We start from the raw sequence: 25,125 nt of genomic DNA, 5'->3' as shown, positions 1-25,125 counted from the left end.
CATCATACATGAACACCATACACATACCTATACACAAATAAATAAATAAACCCCTACCCATTTTTATTCATTTTTCTATCTGCACTTAAGACATATTTTCTGTTTCATGCCAATCCCAACCACAATGAACACAAGAACAACACTGCCTACACAAATCTTATACGCCCTCTCCTGGCTGCTTCTGTAGAGCGGCCTCCCTTTAAACATTAACCATCTACATAGAAGCTTAATCTGGATTTTTTCCTTCTCTGTGAACCTCTTTCTGCCTTCTTCCCAGGCTATTCCATCTGTATGACACTGTGCCCAAGCATTATATCCAGCTGTTGTTAAGTCCAACTGTGGACAGCAGAATCTCATTTTCAACTTTGAATCACACCTTGCACTCCATGTACAAGACAAGTTGAGACAGAGTAAGTCTTCAGAAAAGCAAATGTCTATTATAACTACAGACATACAACTTTTTCTATAATCAGTGGCTTGTGTTTAACACAATATATTGGACATTTTTCTTTTCTAAATATCAAAAGATGAATTAAATAATGTAGCAGGGCTTTCACCAAAGTCCTAATCATTGAGTAATACTTAAGACTTTCATATATGACGAATAATGCTGTTTGCATTAAAAGATGTACTTTTTAAAAGACAAACTGCCTTAGGAGAGATTCCTAATTATTCCAAAATCCAATTAAATACTGAATCAAATATACAATTATCCCCAATCCAATGGAATATTGAATCAAATATATACTGAATCAAGTATAGTTTTAATTTATAGTTGAAGGACAGAGAAAAGAGGTAGATTTTATTTACCAAAGTACTAATAAAAGTATTTAAAAAATAAGCAGCCCCCAAAGAGGAAATAAAAGCCCATATAAAAATCCAAATGTTCCAAATAACCTTAGTCCTTGACATTTATTACGTGGTAGGAGTGTGCACCCCAATTCATAGCTTAGCAGTAGGTTCCCAGATAATTCATTTCATCATGATCTGAGTTCAGGATTGCTGTCCTGAGACACTGTCAGTGCAGAACAGAGAACAGAAAGAGACAGGCTGTCCGCTGCCCTTGCCTCCCACACTGCCTCTGCAATCAGGAAACGCTTCACTGAAGTACCCAGACCCTAGGTCAAGAATTAATAAAACGTACATCATGTGGATCCAAGCCACAGTGCTGACTGCTTCTTCCCAGAACGAGGAAAGCAGGGTGGCAGATCTTCTGGTATGGCTCCTCAGGGCCCTTTCTGCTCTACTGACAACCCTGTTCCTATCACACTCAGAGCCAGCATTGCTGCTGAGCGTTCAGGTCCTCTAACAGACGAGCACGGCCCTTCAATGTATAGCAGGATCCGTTAGCAACTGAACGGCCTGTAGGAGCACTCAACACTGATTGTGGCTGCACATGAACTCCAGGCTGGAGTCTCCAGCTGGGGAGCTAGTCCTGAAGCAGGCTCCGAGAGATCAGTATCCTCATTACTTCATTGCTACCTGCAAAAGGAACAATGAAGGGTTCAGTAGGAAGAGGGTAGCCATGACTTTAAACTGTAATTATTGTTTCTTTTGTAATTACAAAACAATGACAGTGTAAGAAACAGTATTTACATTTGCTGTTGTTTGGTTTGAGACTGGGTCTAAAGTAGCACAGGCTGTCCTTGAACCAGATATATAGTTGAGGATGACCTTCAGCTTCTGACCTTCCTGCCCTCACCAGTGTTAGAATTATAGGTCTACAACAACATACCCAGTGATTTTTTAAAATTACATGTATTTATTGTGTGTGCAAGTGTGTGTGTGTCCATGCTATGGTGTGTATGTGAAGGTTAGAGGACAATGTACATGACATGTGGGTCCTGGGGTTCAAATTCAGGTCCTCAGGTTAGACAGTGGGTACCTTTACCAACGAGCCATCTTGATGGCTCAGTGGGATAATACTGACATTTTAAAACACCTCTCCTTATGACAAAAATGACTGTAGTAAACAAGTAAAGAAAAATAGCATAACTCTAATTTTTAAAATTTAATCATACTTGCAAAAGGATAGAAAAAAGTTCAAAGAATTTAACAACAAAATATAAATATCTCCTAGATGTAGAACTAGGAGTCATTTTTTCTTTTACTTTTTGTATATTTTATAGACTCAATAATACATATATCTTTTGTAACCAGAAAACTAAAGCATAAGATAAAACATTTACCTTGAAGGGGGGAATTAATAGCCCACTTTATTTTTGATAGTGATCATCAGTATAAACAAAATACAAAGTAAAACCCTTGCAGAACCAATAATCACACAATCTCAAAGAAAGCCAAATCCAAACTTCCTTGCAAAAGGGTGACATTTTCCTTAAAAAAAAAACCTCTGGAAGTTTAATTTCAGAGTAAGAGCCTGAGGCAAATCAAGGTCAGAGCTCCAGATCGGATAAAAGCAGTCATGTAGGATCAGAACTCAGACAGGGACAGTGGGGCTCAGTCTGTTTCCACACCAGTGACCACAGCCTTCACTTGGCCCACTGGAGCAGAAACTCTGAGGGTGGGACCCAGCAGCCTACTTATAAGTCCTCGAGAAGGAGATTATGGTGCCCACTCAGCTACGACATGAACACTTTGAAGGCAGGGAAGCAAATCCTTACAGACTTCTGTGACCCCAATAAAGTACCCCTACACTGTTTCACGAAGAAGCACAAGAGAAGCTTCCATCCCACACGTCCGCAATCCTGTAACAGCTCTGGCTGCCTACACTAGCCGGGACAGAGCGATGCTACTTCCGGGCAACTGTGTGAGCTGTTAATCAGGCCCAACAAATGTCTGAAGATAAAAGCCACATGCTAGTAACTTTACTAAACACTACTAACAATACTGACATGGATAACATTTAGATAATGTGGCTGCCACACTACTGTTTGGAAGTTCAGGATCCCTGAGGTCCAAGTCTTTTACAACAGTACAAAATAATCACCAGGGCACTTTCCAAGACCGCTCACACACTAGTTTGGTTTGAACCTTCTTTGACATCTACAAAAAGAAGTGGAGTGAAGCTTCACTCATGAGCATAAAGCAGCATCTCCTGGCTCCCAGCTTGGAGTGTTTTCTGATGTAGCAGCAGACCAATTTCAGAGAAGGGTTGAGGAAAGGAAGAACTGAGAAAAAGACAGAGGGCCTGGCAGGATCCCAGCTCAGAAGTACGGAGACAGGTTGGGGAAAGCGTAGCAGGAGAATAACTCTGCAAAGTTTTACCTTCTAGGATTTGGTGGACCCTGGCGTCCCTCATATACTGTTGGACAGCATAATCCTTCAGGTAGCCATAACCCCCATGCATCTGCACAGCCTGGTTACAGATCTGCTGGGAGACAGGGAAGAGATGTCTTTGGTCCCAGGAAGCCTGTGGAGTACTTGGCTCCCCTCCCCACTCCGAACCTCAGTCTGGCAGTCTGCTATAAATGGACGAGAGTATGAACGGGGCCCAGGAGAAGCTCCACATTCTAAATGGTCAGACACAAAGGCCATCCTCCTACTGAACCAGTCAAACAAGGCACAAACATATGCCTTTCTTCTTCAGGCTGTTCTGGAGGCAAAGCTGCCTACAACCCCTAGGACTGACTGATTATAGGAAGTTCAGGCGCCACCTAGTGACAATATAGTCTCAGCGTGGAAACAGCTCCGTGCCTCACCAAGAACATACCCGAAAGCAGAGTCTTATTGACGCATTAATGTCATGGAGAAGGCCACAAGGGCAGCAGGGAGAGCTCCACTGCAGGTCGTTCACAAATTCATTTGTATCCTTAAGCCCCAAAGTGATTCCTTCAGTGCCTTAGGAGGCGAGGGTTCTATAGATGACTCATTCCTCTCAAAGTTCCTAAGCAGAACAGCTCTTCCTGTCTCTGCCAGAAAGGCCGGAAGACTTGTCACTTACAGTAAAGCATTCCTCTGTAGCAAAGAGCTTGGCCATGGAGCACAGGACCACTGCGTCTTCCCGCTCCTCCTGCAAAGCCACTGCTGCCCTGCGGATCATCATCCGAGAGGCAACCAGCCTGGTGGCCATGTCTGCTAACTGGAATTGCAGGTACTGCAGCCACAGCAGAGAATGAACCAAAAAGGCCACATGGGTTTAGACAGGTCATCTGGGATTTAATCTAGAACCACTGATAAGACAGCTTGAGCTGGCAAGCTGGCTCAGCAAGTAGAGATACATATACATTCACCAATGTAACAATCTAGTTCTACCCCAAGGTGATCCCGTGGGTGGCAGGAGAGAACCAACACCTGAAACTTATCCCCTGACCTCTACATCCACACTATGACCTGCATACAATTGCATGCAGGCACACATCCATACCCCCCCCCAACACACACATAAGCATAGATATCTCAAATTTGGTGCCTTTTCTAAGCACATCAAAGTCTCTTGTCACTTCTAAAGACGCCTGCTTTGTTCACTCTTGAAAAAAAGACACAGGTAAATGTACAACATACATTCTGATTAAAACAGCGTAAAGTTCTTCATGGAATATCAGTCCCACCCAATTCTGCCAAGAATGGGGGCCCAAGGGAAGATCTCAACAGAGCATGAATGTAGAACCTAGCTGTCTTACCTGGTTTCTGGCTAGAGGCGCTCCAAACTGCTTCCGGACCTTGAGGTGCTCTTGGGTAAGGAGAATTGAAGCATGAGCAGCCCCAAGAGAGCAGGATGCTGGAGGGGAGGAGTAAGGACTTCATCTGAGCCTGAATGCCAGTGCCAGCCTCGGCCCTTGCCCTCCTTCCCCAACTCCTTTCTGGCCTCACCAACATTGATCCTTCCGCCGTTCAGTCCTTTCATGGCGATGAGAAAGCCCTGCCCCTCGCTCCCAATTCTGTTGGCCACAGGGACAGCACAGTCTTCGAAGATCACTGCTCGGGTTGGCTGTGAGTTCCACCCCACCTGGCAAAAATCAGGGTCTGGGTGGCTGCCCAACAATTCCCCAAGCAGGGATGCCTTCCCTGTGGACAGAAGCCTGTAACGTATGGATGCCAGCACCCTGGCACTTAAGCCCATAAGAACATCAAATAGAGAAAAAAAGCTCAGATGTGAAGGTTTATCAACACTTAGAAAGATGCTTATTTCAGGTAAGCAGAGTTTTGTTTATTTTTTAACATGGTCCTTTTTTTACTCTGTAGTCCAGGCTGACCTGTAGTGTGTTCTTCCTGCATCAGGTTCCAAGGGCCCGGATTATTAGGTGTGAGTCACCTGCCTGGCTAACACGGTGCAACATATTACACAAATCTACTTTGCGTAATCTATCTACAAATACTTCTCACTTCCTGCAGGATCAGGACCAGATCCATCCTCAGTTTTAGTGTCTCTATGAGTACAACTTCTAAGAGAGATTATTTGGAAAAGTTTACTTTTAGTATATGTGAGCACACAAAGCAAGCACGGAAAGTTTACTTTGAAAGGCTGTGAACAATGAGCACACTTCTCCTTTCAAAGGCCTAGTGCTGTAAGCAGACAAGATAAATGACATGCGGTGTACTGGAGAGCCCTGATCTAACGTTTAGCTGCAGTGAGACTCGGTAATGTACGGGCAACTCGAGTTAGCCAATTCCACTCCTTTTTCTAACTTGGCATTCTATGATCTGACTGTGGTGGTTTGAAAACAGCCACTGAATTAGCAAATGCCACAAATATAAGTTTTTTGTTTTGTTTCTCCAAGAAAAATGTCTTACAAGAACATTACTGGATATGTCAGATGTAAGTCCAGAAAAACTTCAGAACACTTGAAATGCAGCCTCTGTCGCAGATCTACCTGGTCCACCAGCCACCTCCCAAGTCATGACATGGAGACTTATTATTAGTTTTGAATGCTCGACTTACACAGGCTCATGTCTGGCTAGCTCTTTTAACTTAACCTGTTTCTTTTTATTTACCTTTTGCCTTGGGGCTTTTTACTTTTCTTCCCTTCTGCTATCTTACTTTCACTGTTATCATGTCTGCCGTCCAGTGGTTGTCATGGTATTTTTCTTTTGCTGTGAGGAGTCACCATGACTAAGACAACTTATAAAAAAAAAACATTTAATGTGGGGCTCACAGTTCCAGAGGAGTTAGAGTCTATGACAGTCATGAACTTACATTCTGGTCCAAAGGTACGAGGCAGAGAGACCGCTAACTAGGAACGACTTTTAGGACCTTTGAGCCAACCTCTAGTGACACACCTCCACCCACAAGGCCACATCCCCTAATCCTTCCCAAGCAGTTCTGCCAGCTGCTGACCAGGACTCAGATGTAGGAGCCCATGGGGCCATTCCCATTCAGAGGCCTCTCACGTTCCTCTTTTTCTCCCCGAGACTGGGTCTCTTACTGACTCAAGCACATGGGTTGACTAGACTGCCTGGCCAGGGAGCTACGGGAATCTGCCAGTGTTCCTCCATTTCCACACACACACCCCTGGCAGATGTGTGTGCAGCAACACCTGGCTCCTTGCATGGGCACTGGGGATGTAAGCTGAGGACTTCTTGCTTGTGTGGCAGGCATTTTTCCCCACGGAGCCATGAAGGTGCATCCTTCTTACACTAAAGATCTCACAGGTGTGAGGAGCGGCAGCTATTCATAGTTTGCTTCCTTAGAGACAAGACTTTCTTAAGGTCAAAATGTTCACATGCATTCTTGCTCTCAGAGGTCTGTATTCCGTTTGAGGAGATGAAAGACAGAGGGAGCCATCATACAGGGTGGTATGAACTTACCTGTATGGAATACAGTATGGGCTGAATACTCGACCTTGCTCTTCTACCTTAAATTAACCCATTTCAGACTTTGGGTAGAGACTACAGGAGCTTAAAAGAGGACAACTTCTGATCCAATTTGTTCAGCTTTGGTTCTCTGAGACTGGATCTCATGGAGCCCAGATTGCCCTCAAACTTGCTATGTAGTGAAGAATTGCCTTCAACTCCTGTTCCTCCTGCCCCTGTCCCAAGTGCTAGGTTTGAAGGCAGGCACCACCATGCCTGGCTACAAGTTTTTATGCCAGGAAATGATGCAAAAGCTATGTTTTCCAGGAAGGGGGGAAGCTCAGATATTGTGTATGGTTGATGGTGTTCATGAGTTGCCTTGCTGAGCCTGAGGTTCCCTTGAGTTTCTGGGTACCCTGATGAGGAGCTAACGGGGATGAAGCAGTGCAATCTTTTTATTTACACATGAATCATTGGAACAGGACTTTGCTAAGAGGACCTACAAACTTTCAACTTTGTGCTTTTATGTAGGAAACAAAGGTCATGAAGAAGTCAAGTGACAAACTCATTCTTCCATATAAAGCCTCTTAATAACTAAATCCAAGATAAAGTAATATAATTACCCTCCTATAATACATAGAAGGTTAAAAACACTCATCAATATTAAGTAATGCTAACTAAAAGACTCCAGCCCCTATCTTGCTCACTGCAATCCCACCCATACACACCAAAATGCTTTTTTGCTTCTGAAATTAGGCAACTATTTGTATTGTTACAATTTCGGGATGTGTGTATCACACGTACCCTGGGCTGGCCTAGTACTTGCGATCTTACTGGCCCAGACTTCCGAATGCTGGAATCATGTGTGCACCACCATGCCCAGCTGTAGATTCCATACAGATAAGTCCAAACAGGGCGAGGAATGGCTAAGGATCACTGTGGGATATTTGTACACCGTGTGAAGATGTATTGCTGTTATTGGTGTAATAAAAAGCTGAACAGGAAGCACAGGCAGGATTTCCAGGGTGAGAAAAGAAGAAAAAGAATATAGACACTCAGGGATGCCAGGAGACATGAAGAGGAAACAGGATGTGCAAGATGGGAGAAAGGTAACACCATGTGATAGAACATAGTTATAAGAGCTAGTTAGAAACAAGCCTAAGCTATAAACCAAGCTTTCATAAGTAATAATAAGTCTCCATGTCATTATTGGAGAGCTGACTGGTGGAACAGAAAAAGACTCAGTACAAAAGATTCCGTATCACCCCAGGAGACAACATAGCTTTGAACACCTTAGGCATCTAATAACCTGTTATGCTACGGAGGCACTAAAACCTATCTATATCTAATCTCTTGGTAGTTGTTAAGAGCTGAAGAAAGATCTGGAAGCCTTGTGTAGAAACAGGGAGTGTACTAGTCATTTCATACCTGTCTTATCTCCAAAAGTCCTAATCCAAGGACAACTTTTGATCAATCTGTCCTAAAGAAAAACTCAGTGAGTTCTATCTTATCAGCAATTAGAGTACCACAAGTTTCCTGCTCGGGGCCTGCACATGGGATTTCTTAGTCCTAGGAATATCTTATTTTTCGATGCACTTACGGAAACAAGTTCTTAGATGGCTGAAACACCTACAGCCTCTCCCTGTCAATGAGTATTTTATTTTTGCTTAGAGAAGAGAAGTGTCCTGAGACTTCTGACAAGCATCCGGACTTTTGTAACTATCTCTTTCTGGGATAACAAAGTGTGATGGAAGCTGAGTAAGAAAGACAGGATAAGGACTGAGGAGATGGCTCAATTGGTAAGGCGCTGGCTGCGCAGATGGGAATCTGAGTTCAATCCTCAGTACCCACAAGGGAAGCCGGGTGCAGCTCGCAAGGTGGTGACAGGAGGATCCCTGGCGTTTACTGGCCAGCCAGTGTCACTGAAGAGGTAAGTTCCAGGTTCATTAGGAGACGCTGTCTGGTCAGGCATGAGGGCAAAGGGAGGTAGACCTCGGGGTGTCTGAGACCAGCCTTGTCCTCACAGACAGAAGAGCCAGGGCTACACAGTAAGACCGTGCCAAACAACAAGAAGAGTAAGGTAATTAAATCTAATTAAAGGAGACCCTGACCAAAAAATAAGGTGGAGAACAAGTGAGGAAGCCATCCAACATCAACTCCCCTCAATACAAGGACATAAACATACAGTACAGAAAGAGAGACAAAAATACAGAGCAAAAGTGGACACAGGAAAAAAAGAGAATCTAAACAGTAGTAGCAGCGTATGAAACTAGATGGCAAAGTTTGTCCTTTCCCAGGTGTGTGCTTCTTTAGCAACAACCGATCTGCTACCTATTCCATGAAAGAGGCAGGAGTTGGTCTAACAGATAGCAGAGACTCGTTGGATTGCTTACAATTGAGTAGCCACTCACCTTCTTCTCCTTCTTGCCAAAGCTAAGGCCAGGGGTTCCCTTCTCAACGACTATGCAGGAGATGCCTTTGGGGCCTGATCCTCCAGTCCGGCACATGACCACATAGATGTCTGACTCACCACCCCCACTGATAAAGGCCTGTGGGTGGAGAGGGGGTGCATGAGTTCTGAGCCTGACATCGGGGAAAACCACTGGACCACTCCTGAGACAGAACAAAGGCGTAATGCACAGAATGGGGTAAAAGGTGAACGACTTTGGCAGTGCCTACAGAATCGGGGATTTAGTTTCTAAGAATCTAACGACAAAAATGCGTGCCGTTGTGTAGAATCGGAACATGAAAGATAACAGTGAGAGTCTCGCCCCAGCATGTAACCATGTGTGGGAATGCTAATTCAGACTCCAAGGGTTCGAGGGCTATGAAGGCGTATGCGGGAACAGCCCCTGGTTGCCCTGGGAACGCATGCTCTTACCTTGGAACCGTTGAGGATGTAATGATCTCCTTGTCGTTTGGCTGAGGTTAGAATAGATGCAGCATCACTCCCACTTCCTGAAGTAGGGACCAAAAGGGAACAAACAGGGGCGTCAGCCAGCGATGTCAAAGCAGCTGAGCACAGTTCCGCATCCTAGAAATCTTCCTCAGATAGGTCATCATGCACTAGCTTAAAATCCCATGGCCAAAGAATCGTCCACACTGGGTAAAAACTGCTTGTACAGTAGTTCACTGTCTCCCTACTAAACCAGTTAGCAGTGGTGTGAAGCCAGGAGGAAGTCTGACCTAACGGTCCCAGGGACCTATATACTACTCCACAAGCAAATGCTTGATAAGCGGACTATGTGCCGACGGCCGAAGTTGCTCACTGAACACGCAGGCTCCACTTCTCTCCTTGCTAGGTGTCACTTGCAGGGAGGATGAACGCACCTGGTTCAGTGAGGCAGTAGGAAGCAAACTTCTCCATGGTACAGAGCGGTGGGCAAAATTTGTGCCTCTGTTCCTCATTTCCAAAGCTATCAATCATCCAGGCACACATGCTGACAAGAAAAGGCATCGACAGAAATAAAGACAGAAAAAAGAATTAGGCGGAGAAGGGTGGGGCGGGAAAAGAAACAAAGGGCCACAAAGCAGAATGAAAGCAGGAGCGTGTGGGAGAGGAAAAGAGACAAATGAGAAGATTCAACTTGAAAGAAAGGGACTGATTTAAAATCATTACTGGAATACTTATACCTGAGGCCCAGATGTTTCTCAGATTAATGAGTCCTAAAAACCAGAGATCAATGTACTTCCTATTATTTCTCAAATTACTGGACGTTTGGAGAAGTCTGCTGGTACCAAAACTGGGACTTGGGAGGTCAGCAGGACTGATCCCCTAAGTTCTAATATAGAAGACAACAGAACCAACCCAGCAGCCAGCTGCAGACCTACTGTGTACCAGTAACAGTCCAGTTTCTCAAGTACAATCAACCCAACACGATTCATCTTTTTCTCCTGAGTCTCAGGTTTTCGTACCAGCCTGCGTGAGTCGAGCCCTCCACCATGCTTTTGGGTGTGGACACTCACTTGTGGATGCTCATATAGGCAGTGGTGCTGGTGCAGCCTGTGGCCAATGCTTCAAAGATGACAGAAGCATCGAGGCGGGACAGTCCAGACCCACCCACGTCTGTTTGGACGTAGACCCCCGCAAAACCCAGCTGTGCTGCCTTCCGCATCATATCCACAGGGAACAGCTCCTATAGAAAAGAGAGCAAGGCAGTAAGGGACTGGTTCTGAGACAGATTTTCTTCTAGAGGGGACAATGGAGGGATGAGGATGTTTGCATCTGGGAGATTATAGGAATTCTCCTGACTTCAAATACCCTTGTTATTTTATAGTGGTCTCAGTTAACATGTTCTCCAAATATTTTTCAATAGAACTCTTTTGATTTTATGTGTGTCTAAATCTTTGATAAATTAAGAATGACAAGGGACATTCTACATAATGTCTGGGACGACTTCTAGGAAAAGTCTCTACTGTTCTAGTCAGGGTTACTATTGCTGTGATAAAACACAACGATCAAAAGCAACTTGGGAAGGAGAGGGTTTATTTCACACATACTTCCACGCAACAGTTCGTCATCAAAAGCAGTGAGGGCAGGAACTCAAGCAGGGCAGGTGGCAGGAACCAAACAGAGCCAATGGAGGGGTACTACTTATTGGCTTGCTTAGCCTGTTTTTTTTCATTTTTTTTTTAATTAAGCTATATATTTTTCTCCACTCCCCTCCTTTCCTCCTAGCTCCCCTTTTACACTCTCCCATGGTTCCCACGATCCCAATTTACTCAGGAGATCTTGTCTTTTTCTACTTCCCATGTAGGTTAGATCCATGTATGTCTCTCTTAGGGTCCTCATTGTTATCTAGGTTCTCTGGGATTGTGAATTGTAAGCTGATTTTTCTTTATGTCTAAAAGCCACTTATGAGTGAGCACATATTTGTCTTTCTGGGTCTGGATTATCTCACTCAATATGATATTTTCTAGATCCATCCATTTGTCCATGTATTTCAAGATGTCATATTTTTTTCTGCTGTGTAGTACTCCATTGTGAAAATGTACCACATTTTCTTTATTCTTCGGTTGAGGGGCATTTAGGTTGTTTCCAGGTTCTGGCTATGACAAAGCGGCTATGAACATAGCTGAGCACATGTCCCTGTGGTACGACTGAGCATTCTTTGGTTATATATCCAAAAGTGGTATTGCTGGGTCTTGAGGAAGGTTGTTTCCTAATTTTCTGAAAGATCACCATACTGATATCCAAAGGGGCTGTGCCAGTTTGCATTCCCACCAGCAATGCAGAAGTGTTCCCTTTACTCCACATCCTCTCTAGCACAAGCTGTCATCAGTGTTTTTGATCTTGGCCATTCTTACAGGTGTAAGAAGAAATCTCAGAGTTGTTTTGATTTGCATTTCTCTGATGGCTAAGAATGTTGAGCATTTCCTTAAGTGTCTTTCAGCCATTCTAGATTCATCTGTTGAGAATTCTCTGTTTAGGTCTGTACCCCATTCTTTATTGGATTATTTAGAGATCAATCCTCTGTCCATTGTGGGGTTGGTGAAGATGTTTTCCCATTTTGTAGGCTGTCATTCTTGTCTTGTAGACCGTGTCCTTTGCTTTACAGAAGCTTTTCAGTTTCAGGAGGTCCCATTTATTAATTGTTTCTCTCAGTGTCTGTGCTACTGGGGTTATACTTAGGAAGTGATCTCCTGTGCCAATGCATTCAAGTGTACTTCCCACTTTCTCTTCTATAAGGTTCAGTGTGGCTGGTTTTATGTTGAGGGCTTTGATCCATTTGGATTCGAGTTTTGTGCATAGTGATACATATGGATCTATTTTCATTCTTCTACATGCTGATATCCAGTTATGCCAGCACCATTTGTTGAATATGCTTTCTTTTTTCCATTTGATTTTTTTTGTTTGTTTCTTTGTCAAAAATCAGGTGTTTGTAGGTGCGTGGATTGATAGCCAGGTCTTTGATTCAGTTCCATTGGTCCTCCTGTCTGTTTTTATGCCAATACCAGGCTGCTTTCGGTACTGTAGCTCTGTAGTAGAGTTTGAAGTCAGGGATTATAATGCCTCCACAAGTTCCTTTACATTATAGGATTGTTTTGGCTATCTTGGGTTTTTTGTTTTTCCATATGAAGCTGAGTGTTACTCTTTCAAGGTCTGTGAAGAATTTTGCTGGGCATTGTATTGAATCTGTAGATTGTTTTTTGGTAAGACTGCCATCTTTACTATGTTTATTCTACCTACCCAAGAACATGGGTGATCTTTCCATTTTCTGGTGTCTTCTTCAATTTCTTTCTTCAAAGATTTAAAGTTCTTGTTCATTTGTTTGGTTAGAATTACTCTGAGATATTTTATGCTGTTTGTGGCTATTGTGAAGGATATTGATTCTCCAATTTCTTTGTCTGCCCATTTATCATCCATGCAAAGGCTTACTACTGATTTTTTTTTTGAGTTAATCGTGTATCCTGCTATATCACTGAAGATGTTTCTGAGTTTTAGAAGTTCCTTAGTAGAATTTTTGGGGTCGTTTATGTATGCTATCATATCACCAGCAAATAGTGAGAGTTTGACTTCTTTTCTGATTTGTATTCCCTTGATCTCCTTTTGTTCTCTTATTGCTCTAGCAGTAGACAATAACATTGTCTTGTTCCTGATTTCAGTGGGATTGCTTTGGGTTTCTCTCCATTTAGTCTGATGTTGGCTGTTGGCTTGCTGTATATTGCCTTTATTATGTTTAGGTATGTTTCTTGAATCCTGCTTTGTCCAAGGCCTTGATCATGAAGGGATGTTGTCAATGGCTTTTACAACACAGAATGAGATAATCATGTGTTTTTTGTTTTTTTTTAATTTCAGTTTGTTTATACGTTGATAGATTTTCATGTTGAACCATCCCTGTATCTCTGGGATGAAGCAAACTTATCTTGGTGGATGATTTTTCTGATGTGCTTTTGGATTACGTTTGCCAGTATTTTATTGAGTATTTTTGTATCGATGTTCATGAGTGAGATTGGTCTGTAGTTCTCTTTCTTAGTAATATCATTGTGTGGTTTGGGTACCAGGATAATTGCAGCCTAGTAAAGAGTCTGGCAATGTTCTTTCTGCTTCAATTGTATCAGCCTGATTTCTTATGGAACCCAGGACCACCTATCCAGAAGTGGAACCATCTACATGGGCTGGTCCTCCTACATCAATCACTAATTAAGAAAACACCTGAGTCAGAACAAGAGACTGCTGAGGGTCCGGATGTGAATCTAGGACCGTCAAGGGAGTAGACCTAAACCAATACCCTGGTGGGTCTGGGCATGAGTCTAGGACCTCCCAGGAACTAGGCCTGAGCCAGGACCTCTGACAGTCTGGGCATGAGTGAACCTGGGTCCTACAAGGGAATAGGCAGGAACCAGAGATCTTGGCGGGGCCAGGCGTGAGTCTAGGACCTCAGAAAGAGTAGGCCTAAGCCAAAACCTATGTGGGTTCAGGCATTGGTCTGGGACATCAAAGGGAATCGGCAGGAACCTGGAACATCTGTAGGTTCGAGCACGTGTCTGGGACCTCTGAGGAAGTAAGCAGGTTGTCTGTAGGTTCTGGCATACCCGAGCCTGGAACCAGAAACCTTTCCAGGCCCAACTCCCGCCCAGGGACTTCTGCAGGAGGGAATCCAGACCAGGATTTATGGACACAGGACAAAGCCAGCTAGGCCAAAGTCTCCCTGAGGCAAGGAACTCCACCTTGGGCAACACATTCCACAGGAGTGGGACTGAAAGAGTCACCTAGGACAGAGAGGGCCTGGGAAAATAAACTCCACCAGGAGCAGAAGCCAGGAGCAAATCCAGTCCTGGTAGCCAACCCAGTCCCAGAATAATGGCGGATAAGGATTGAGCCAGCGACAAATCCAGAGTCAGTGATCTCCACCAGAACAGGTCCAACTCCAAGCCAGGGACTTCTGCAGGAGGGGATCCAGACCAGGATTTACAGAAACAGATCAAAGCCAGCAACCTAAGCCAAAGTAGGCCTGAGACAGCAAACTCCAAGGGACCAGAGCAAAGCACAGGAGCTCTGAGCTAAATCCAGGAACATGGAGTAACCAATGGGGTGACTAGAACTGTGACACTGACTGTACCATGAGGAAGAACCATCTGAGCTTTGAATTCACTGGCACCTAGAAGATTATTCAACAGAATCTCAGACAGCCCCAACAATACCTATTAGAGGGAAAGATGAGTAGAAAAGGTAAGATCACACGCTATACCACAAAGAGCAACACAATATCAGTAAAACCTAAAGACCCTACAACAGCAAGACCTGAACAACCAAATATGGATGAACCAGAAGAAAATGACCTAAAAAATAACTTCAAGAGAATGTTTGAAATTCTTAAAGAGGAAATGAGAAATTCCCTTAAAGAAATGGAGGAAAAGGCAAAAAAAAAAAAAAAATTGGAAGATATCAGCAAATCACTTAAAGAAAACCAAGAAAAAGAAATCAAACATAGGGGGCTGGTGAGATGGCTCAGTGGTTAAGAGCACTGACTGCTCCTCCAGAGGACCTAGGTTCAATTCCCAGCACCCACATGGCAGCTCACAGCTGTCTGTAAATCTAGTTCAAGAGAATCTGACATCATTATACCAATATGCATGAAATAAAGTTAAATGAAGTTAAAAAAAAAAGAAATCAAACATATAAAGGAAACTATCCAGGATTTGAAAACCCAAATAGAAACAATAAAGAAAACACAAGCTGAAGGAATTATAGAAACAGAAATTATGAGAAAAAGATCAAAAACCACAAACACAAGCATGAACAGCAGAATACAAGAAATGGAAGAAAAAATCTCAAGCACTGAAGATACAATAGAGGAAATAGAGTCACCAGTTAAAGACAACATTAAATCTCACAAAATATCCATGAAATATGGGACACCATGAAAAGGCCAAATCTTAGAATAATAGGTATAGAAGAAAGGGAAGAAGTTCAACTCAGAGGCACAAAAAATTTATTTAGCAAAATCATAGAAGAAAACTTTCCCTACCTAATGAAAGATATGTCTATGAGGATACAAGAAGCTTACAGAACACCAAATAGACTGGATCAAAAAAAAAAAAAGAGTCCTCTCGCCACATAATAATCAAAACATTAAACATACACAGTAAAGAAAAAATATTAAGAGCTGTAAAGGAAAAAGGCCAAGTAACATATAAAGGTAGACCTATCAGAATTACACCTGACTTCTTATTGGAGACCATGAAATCCAGAAGGTCATGGGCAAGCATTATGCAGACATTAAGAGATCATGGATGCCAGCCCAGACTAATATACCCAGCAAAACTGCCAATCACTATAGAAGGACAAAACAAGATATTCCATGAAAAATTTAGATTTCACCAATACCTAGCCACAAACCCAGCCCTACACAAAATACTAGAAGGAAAACTTCAACCTAAGGAAAATGGCTACACCAACAAAAAACACAGACAATCGATGATCTCATAACAGCAAATCCCAAAGAAGAAAAAAACCTCACAAATTAACATCACCAACAATGAAAACTAAATGAACAGGAAATAGCAACCACTGGTTATTCATACCTCTTAATGTAAATGTACTCAACTCGCCTATAAAAAGGCACAGGCTAACAGATTGGATATGAAAACAGAATCCATCTGCATACAAGAAACACATCTCAACCTCAAAGACAGACATTGTCTCAGAATAAAGGGTTGGGAAAAAAATATACCAATCAAATGGACCTAAGAAACAAACTAAGAAACAAGCGGGTGTGCTATCCTAATACCTAACAAATTAGATTTCAAGCTAAAATCAGTCAAAAGAGACAAAGAAGGTCGTTTCATATTAGTCACAGGAAAAATCTATCAAGAGGAAATTAAAATACTAAACATCTATGCCCCAAATACAAGGGGACCTTCATATGTCAAAGAAACACTTCTAAAGCTTAAATCATACATTAAACCCCACACACTAATAGTAGGAGACTTCAACACTCCCCTCTCACCACTGGAGAGGTCAATCAGACAAAAGATGAACAGAGGAATAAGAGAACAGATGTTATAACCAAATAGACTTAACGGACATCTATAGAATATTCCAACCAACCAGAAAAGAATATACCTTCTTCTCAGTACCTCCTAGACAATTCTCAAAAATTGCTCACATACTCAGTAACAAAACAAACCTCAACAAATACAAAAAAAAAAACTGGAATAACCCAATGTACCTTATCAGATCACCATGGTTTAAAACCTGAAGTCAACAGCAAGACTAATTCCAGAAAACCCACAAACACATGGAAATTAAACAATGTTCACCTGAATAATCAATGGGCCAAGGAAGAAATAAAGGAGGAAATTAAAGACTTCCTAAAATTTAATGAAAATGACCACACAACATACCCAAATTTATGGGACACAATGAAAGCAGTGTTAAGAGGCAAGTTCATAGCACTAAATGCCTGCATCTATAAAGAAGGTGGGAAAATCCCACACTAGTGAATTAATAGAACATTTGAAAACTTTAGAACAAAAAGAAGCAAACTCACCTAAGAGAACTAGATGGCAGGAAATAATCAAATTGAGAGCTGAACTCAACAAAATAGAAACAAAGGAAACAATACAAAGAATCAATGAGACAAAGAGTTGGTTCTTTGAGAAAAATCAACAAAACAGACAAACCTTTATCCAAACTACCCAAAAGGCAGATAGAGAGAGAATATCCAAATTAACAAAATCAGAAATGAAAAGTGGGGCATAACAATAGACACAGAGGAAAAACAGAGAGGATCATCAGGTCATATTTTGAAAATCTGTACATAGCAAAATTGGAAAACTTAAAGGAAATGGACAACTTTCTGGATAAATATCACTTACTAAAATTAAATCAAGACCAGATAAGCAAATTAAACAGACCTATAACTTCTTAAGAAATAGAAACAGTCATCAAAAGTCTCCCAACCAAAAAAAGCCCAGAACCAGATGGTTTCAGCTCAAAATTCTACAACTTCCAAAAAAGAACTAATACCAATATTCCTCAAATTATTCCACACAATAGAAACAGAAGGAACATTGCCAAACTCTTTTTTTATGAGGCTACAATTACCCTGATACCCAAACCACAGAAAGACATTACTAAGAAAGAGAATTTCAGACCAATCTCACTCATGAACATTGATGCAAAAATATTCAATAAAATACTGGCAAACTGAAACCAAGAACACATCAGAACCATCATCCACAGATGCAGGGATGGTTCAACATGAAAATCTTTCAACGTAATCCATCATATAAACAAGCTGAAAAATAAAAACCACATGATCATCTCATTAGATGCCGAAAAAGCTTTTGACAAAATACAACATCCCTTTATGATAAAGGTCTTAGAGAAAGCAGGGATACAAGGAACATACCTAAACATAATTAAGGCAATACACAGCAAGCCAACAGTCAACTTCAAACTAAATGGAGAGAAACTCCCAGCAATTCCACTGAAATCAGAAACAAGACAAGGTTGTTCACTCTCTTCATATCTATTCAATATAGTTCTTAGGGTCCTAGCTAGAGCAATAAGATAGCAAAGGGAGATCAAGGAGGATACAAATTGGAAAAGAAGAAGTCAAATTCTCACTGTTTGCTGATGATATGATAGTTTACATAAGTGATCCCAAAAATTCTACCAAGGAACTTCTACAATTCATAAACGCTTTTAGCAATGTAGCAGGATACAAGATTAACTCAAAAAAATCACTAGACCTCTTGTACACAGATGATAAAAGGGCTGGGGAAGAAATCAGAGAATCAATACCCTTCACAATAGCCACAAATAGCATAAAATATCTCAGAGTAACTCTAGCTAAACAAGTGGAAAACTTGTATGACAAGAACTTTAAATCTTTGAAGAAAGAAATCGAAGAAGACACCAGAAAGTGGAAAGATATCCACTTTCTGCTCTTGGGTAGACAGAAATAACATAGTAAAAATGGCAATCTTACCAAAAGCAATCTACAGAGTCAACGCAATGCCTATCAAAATCCCAGCAAAATTCTTCAAAGACCTCGAAAGAACGGTACTCAACTTCATATGGAAAAGCAAAAAAACCAGGATAGCCAAAACAATCCTGTACAACAAAAAAAACTTCTGGAGGCATCACAATCCCTGACTTCAAACTCTACTACAGAGCTACATACTGAAAACAGCCTGGTACTGGCATAAGAACAGACAGAAGGACAAATGTAACTGAACAGAAGACCCGGATATCAATCCACACATCCTCGAACACCTGATATTTGATAAAGAAGCAAAAAATATTAAATGAAAAAAAGAAAACATACTTAACAAGTGGTATTGGCATAACTGGATATCAACATATAGAAGAATGAAAATAAACCCATATCTATCACCATGCACAATACTCAAGTCCAAATGGATCAAAAACCTCAACATAAAGCTATCCACACTGAACCTTATAAAAGAGAAAGTGGGAAGTACCTTTGAATGCATTGGCACAGGGAAACACTTCCTGAATATAATCCCAGCAGCACAGACACTGAGAGAAACAATTAATAAATGGAATCTCCTGAAACTGAAAAGCTTCTGTAAGGCAAAGGACAGGGTTAACAAAACAAAATGACAGCCTACAGAATGGGAAACGATCTTCACTAACCCCACATCAGAGGTCTGATATTTAAAATATCAAAAAAAAAAAAAACTCAAGAAATTGGAGATCAAAAGAACACATAATCTAATTAAAAAAAAAATGGAGTACAGACCTAAACAGCGAACTCTCAACAGATGAATCTAAAATATCTGAAAGATACCTAAGGAAATATTCAACATCCTTAGTCATCAGACAGGCTGTGGGGAAAAGGGAACACTTCTGTATTGCTGGTGGGAATGCAAGCTGGTACAACCCCTTTGGATGTCAGTGTGGTTATTTCTCAGAAAAGTAGGAAACAACCTTCCTCAAGACCCAGTAATACCACTTTTGGGTATATATCCAAATATATACTTGGATATATATCTTGTGACTCAAATATATCTTGTGGCTTAATCGTGCCACAAGAACATGTACTCAAATATGTTCATAGCAGCCTTGTTTGTCATAGCCAGAACCTGGAAACAACCTAAATGTCCCTCGACCAAAGAATGAATAAGGAAAATGTGGTATATTTTCACAATGGAGTACTACACAGCAGAAAAAATAACAACATCTTGAATTTTGAAATCAATGGAGCTAGAAAACATTATTATGAGTGAAGTAACCCAGACACAGAAAGACAGTTATCACATGTACTCACTCATAGGTAGTTATTAAACATAAAGCAAAGAAAGCCAGCCTACAAACCACAATCCCAGAGAACTTACACAACAATGTGGACACTCACAGAGACATACATAGATCTAATCTACATGGGAAGTAGAAAAAGACAAGATCTCCTGAGTAAATTGGGAGCATGGGGACCTTGTGGGAGGATTGTAGGGGGGAGGAGAGAGGCAGGAAGGGGAACAGAGAAAAATGTAGAGCTCAATAAATATCAATAAAAAATGTAAAAAGAAAACACCCTATAGGTTTGGCTACAGCCAGAGGTTTGGGTACAGCCTTATGGAGGCATTTCCGTAACAGAGGCTCCTCCTCTCTGATGACCCCAGCGTGTATCAAGTTGCTGTCCAGCTCTCCAGCACACCGACCATCAGACTTCACACTTGCAGTAAGGGTTGGTGAGAGGAGGACACGAGCAGTTAGGACTACAAAGAGGGAGAGATAAATCACTGCACAAGGCATTTGCAGGAATTTCTAGCCACAAGAGGACTCCTACCTTCTGATCCCACTCCGCCATATTGGGAGCCATTTCCCGAGCAGCAAAGTCAAAGGCCACTTTCTGAAATCCTTTCTGTTCTTCATTTAGTCCCACGGAAGCTGTGAACAGGACCAGACATATTCAATTCTAGTATGGAGGTGAGAGAAGTGCTTCGCTGACAAGGACTGCCTAAAGCTGACATCAGACCTACTACTGGATTTCCTAGGCATATCCTTTAACAGCAAGAGAACAGGCGATCTATTATGTGTTTCATTGTTTTTGCTTTTGAGATAGGGTGTCCTGTTCTAGTCTAGGCTGGCCTCAAACTTGTGATCATCCTGCATCCAGGACCCAGTGCTAGAATCATGACTACTTTCCCGGGTGGAAAAGGGATAATTTCATCACTTAAACACACCCACATTATCCTAAGGGTCATTCCCAGACATCTCTTCCTCCATCAGTTAGGAAGATAAAAGTATAGCCCCAAATAGGTAGAGGCCTCGGGGAGAGCAGTGAGGAAGAACCAGATGCAAAAAAAAAAAAAAAAAAAAAATCAGCGTGTAAGAGAGCAGGATGCATAAAGATACATGCATGAAACATGTATGTATCATGTTTCATGGTCATGAAACACCACTGGAACTCCTTTTAAAGTGTGATTGTATTCCTGTATTCAGTGTGTGAAAGCGTATGTGTGCGGGGGCATGTGGAGGTCAGGACAACTTTTGGGACTCGGCGGCAGGTGCCATTACTCCACTAAGTCAGCTTGCTGACCCACCATTCTTCCTCTCATTCCTAGTGGGTCAACTGCCTTTTCAAAATTGTTTATCTTCGCTTCCTCATAGATCCACTCTTTCTTTAAATGAAGGGCTGGGGATACAATCCAAAGCAAGGGGTTGCCTCATTGATGTCCCTTTTCAAGCTCAGCATTACTAAAGAAACACAGAATCCCTCAAATGGCATGTCTTCTGATGGGCTGCCCCGGCTTTTCCGCATAAATACCTTGAAAAAGTTCCCACACAATCTCTGCCTATCTGGCAGCAGCCACTGTTTTTAACCAGCACACTCATCTTACAACATCAAATTGAGAAATCATAATCTGTGTACTTTGGCGTGCTTCCAGCTAAGGAAGCGATGGAATAATATGGCCATACAACTTGTGGATAACACTGATTTTTTTAAAAAAAAATATATAGCTTTCTTAGGCTGAAATACAATTAAATCCCCAACAGAGAAGTTGAACTCTTAAGAGAGGAAGTTTCCCATCCTAGCCACTAGTGATAGGACTGCGGGTAACTGCTTTATTTTTTTGACTGAGATAAATGGATCTTAGGAGAATTGGAAAAGTGAGGATGATAGACAAGTACGATAGATGAATGGGGACATTTTCTAGGAACTCATAAAACTTACAAAGGCTACCCTGTAAAGGCATCTCATCAGAGGAAACAGAGAGACACTGATATAAATAACCTGGCCCCGTAGCGGTGAAACACAGAATGTGACTCTTACATTCATCCCCAAAGACCACATTTTGTAAGCAAGGTCGGACTGAATTGGAAAGCAGGACTGTCTACCAACTAGCTAGTCTAGAGTACTTTGCATCCTTTCTAAGATGAAGCAGATTTCAACAGAGACAGGGCAGACACTGAAAGCAAAGAACTTAGACAAAACGCTAGTGGAAAGCAGTGACCTTTTAAGACTTGAAACGAAGACAGAACAAATTCCAGGAGCCAGGGCAGGGAAGCAGACCCAGCAACCTGGAGCGGATCACGCAGGCCTACACTGCTCATACCCCTTTCTCTTCCACTGTAAGAACAACTGACTCAGGTATGGAAACTACAGGAAGAAGTGAGTACATGCCTATACTTAGAGACCCGAGGGTGTTGTGATGGGGAGGACACGCAGTTACTCTGTCGTTATGTTTTAAGGGAAGGCCTTTCATCTAAAAAACCTTGGTCATTATGATACTGACGAATACCTAAGATGGGGACATCTGGGGTGGTATGGATGTACACTTAAAGAAAAAGTACAAGCCACTCTGGACAATGAATTACTTTGGAGCCTGCTAGCTATGCCCAGTCCTTGCAATAGCACATTAGTGTTGGCGGCAAAGTCTGCTCCTTTGGGGAAGATGTGGGCATCACTCTTAGTAAAAAGGTAGGTGAAGCATGGTGGTCCACACCTTTAATCCCACACCCAGGGGGCAAAGGCAGGTGCCTCTCTGTGAGTCTGAGGCCCACGGGACCTACATAGAGAGCTTCAGAATACTCAGAACTATAAATAAGACCCTGTATCAAATGGGGTGGGGAGGCAGAACTCAGAAACTAAAAGTTATCAGGATTCTAAAGACCACTTCCCTAAGAGACCCAGAGTAGAAACCTGAGGGTATCACCCTTAGGAATATGGCATGGGACAAAAAAAAAAAAAAAAAAAAGTCACGGTTTTCTTGGGGGGGGTTGATTGACAGGCCATTTTTTTTCATTTTTTCATGCTTTCTTGTACAATGCTGCTATAGATCATAGTTTAACGCTTATCTGCAGAAGGAGGAAGAATACAGCTGAGTGCTAATGCCTTGCCTAGCATGTTGTTTTTTTTTTTTTTCCTCCTAGTACCTGGATCCAACCCATGGTACTAGCAGGGGAAAAAAAAAAAAAAACTGTTGCAGTAAACTCACTAAACAACAAAAAACAAAATGGGGCCGGAGGCATACTTCAGCAGCGGGTACTTGTCAGCCACAGCAAATCCCTAAGTTTGAACAACAGTACCAATATCCTTGCACCCAACAAATACCTGAGCAGCGATACTGGTGCTACAAAGATGAATATGGCCCATTCACACACACATGTACACACACACTTAAATGGCAATAATTTAAAGACATTAAGGTATAAAGAAGAGCTGCAGAATTTTACTTTTAGCAACAGCTCCATATAAAGTCTGTCGTTATTTGTTGTGTTTGGTTTGAGTTTTTGAGACGGAGTCTAACTCTGTAGCCCAAGCTACAGAGACTGCCTCAGTCTAGAGATAATCCTCCACCCGTGCTTCTGATGTATTGATATTACAGATATGAGCCACAATATCCTGCTTTAATATATATTAATAAATCTTTATTATATGACCGAAGAAAGGGCTACTTCCTAAAACAAGCCAAGTTCAGGTAACCCGAGACTTAGAAATTCAGAATTTCGTTCTGACTAAAGAGAGTAGTTCTAAATAAGTTATATATAAGTAAATGCAATATGTAACTACATATTCTTATATAACAAATACAGTTGACTTCAGAAACAGAAATGATCAACAGTAGGAAAACATTGCTTAGAGAAAAAAAATGGAGGTGGTAAATAAATAGCAAATTAAAGCCAACATAATGCCATGTTTATAGTCCCAGCACTGGTGCGGTCACAGAGGATCGTGAATTCCACGTGGCAAATTCACAAGAACAGCCTGAGCGTCATTGTGACACCCTGACTCTAAAAAGCAAACTGAAGGAGCTAGGTCCCTAACTCTAGGACTTTCTTTAAAAGGAGTGAAAGAATCTTAGTTGCTCAAGTCAAACCACCACCTACCGGGAAAACTCACATTTTGTTCCTTTGCTACTGGGACAAACTCTTACTAGCTTTGGTCAAGCAGGGAGAATTTATTGTCTAAATAGGGCAGTGCCTTTAAAAGCGATTCTGGTCTTCTAGAGAAAACAGTCTTCTATGCCTTCGTGTACTTTATAGATTTTTTTCTCAATCGTCAAGGCCAAGCTGCCATAAACTATGGATACTTATTTTAAGTAAATAAAAATTATTTTTAAAATTGCTTCAGAAGAAAAAGGTGGTTTGGGTTTTTTGTTTGTTATTTTAAGTGACTGACAGAACCCAAAAAACTGGCTGTGTATTCCATGATCAGCGTGGGTGGCAAACGCACGCTGTTATATTGAAGTTTTCTGCCAGGTTTCTAAATAATCAGTTTGTAATATCTAATAGGGTTTCTCAATGTGGTAATCTTTCTTTTTCCTGCAGCAGTTTCTACAGTCTAAGTGTTTTCTACTCACAGATTATAAATTATGAAATCCACGTATGTGGGCAGTGCTTTCTCGACCAGCACCCATAGTCTTACGTTCTTGCTACCTTGGGATTCTCTTGCTACCATTTCAACCACCCATAGTCACAATTTCCTTTATGTATGGGCTGGGGGGCACTGGACTAGACTAAGAGCGGGTGGTAGGGACCACGCGGAGCTGGTGCTGAGAGCAGATCCTGGGTTATGGAAGGAAGCAAGTTCGGAGGACCAGACTGGTAGGGGGAGAGGGAAGCTGGCCCAGGACAGGGCAGGGTCTAAGGACGAAAGGAGTCCGTCGAGGGATCCGAGAACCGGACAGAGGGGGTCGGGTGCATGTGTCAAGACGAAGCCCAGAACCAGCAAGCAGTCAGAAACCTGGGCACGCACAGATGCCCACCAAGTCCCGTTCTCCCTTCGCCCAGGCAAGCCTTACGATCGATGCAGAGGGTGACACTCCGGTGGTCGGTCTGAGTCAGGGACCGGAATGCAGCGCGCAGACAGCCAAGGCGCCGGGAGCCACACCGTAACATCGTCACAGCTGTTCCCAGTCTGAGTCCCTGGACCAGCTTGCCCAGGTCAGAACTTGCAGTTCGTGACCCTCCCCGTGGCACCCTGGGAGTTGTAGTCCATCAAGCCCTTA

At 42.1% G+C, this 25,125-nt stretch overlaps 1 protein-coding gene across 1 annotated transcript; it reads right to left on the bottom strand.

Moving 5' to 3' along the window:
• Nucleotides 1-743: 743 nt before the first annotated feature.
• Nucleotides 744-25,079, bottom strand: Acad8 (acyl-CoA dehydrogenase family member 8). The gene is made up of 11 exons (XM_048458718.3): nt 24,919-25,079; nt 20,460-20,560; nt 10,660-10,829; nt 10,024-10,133; nt 9,575-9,651; nt 9,105-9,242; nt 4,774-4,909; nt 4,584-4,681; nt 3,905-4,057; nt 3,229-3,331; nt 744-1,482 (listed from the first exon to the last, which is right to left on the bottom strand). The coding sequence occupies exons 1-11, from the start codon at nt 25,013-25,015 to the stop codon at nt 1,430-1,432; spliced, it is 1,236 nt and encodes a 411-aa protein (XP_048314675.1). The 5' UTR covers nt 25,016-25,079; the 3' UTR covers nt 744-1,429.
• Nucleotides 25,080-25,125: the final 46 nt, after the last annotated feature.

This window comes from Myodes glareolus, chromosome 4, assembly GCF_982192425.1.
Source record: "Myodes glareolus chromosome 4, mMyoGla1.1, whole genome shotgun sequence".
Lineage (NCBI taxonomy): Eukaryota > Metazoa > Chordata > Mammalia > Rodentia > Cricetidae > Myodes > Myodes glareolus.
The sequence above is the reverse complement of the archived record's forward strand: the minus strand, read 5'-3'. Positions and strand labels throughout refer to the sequence as shown.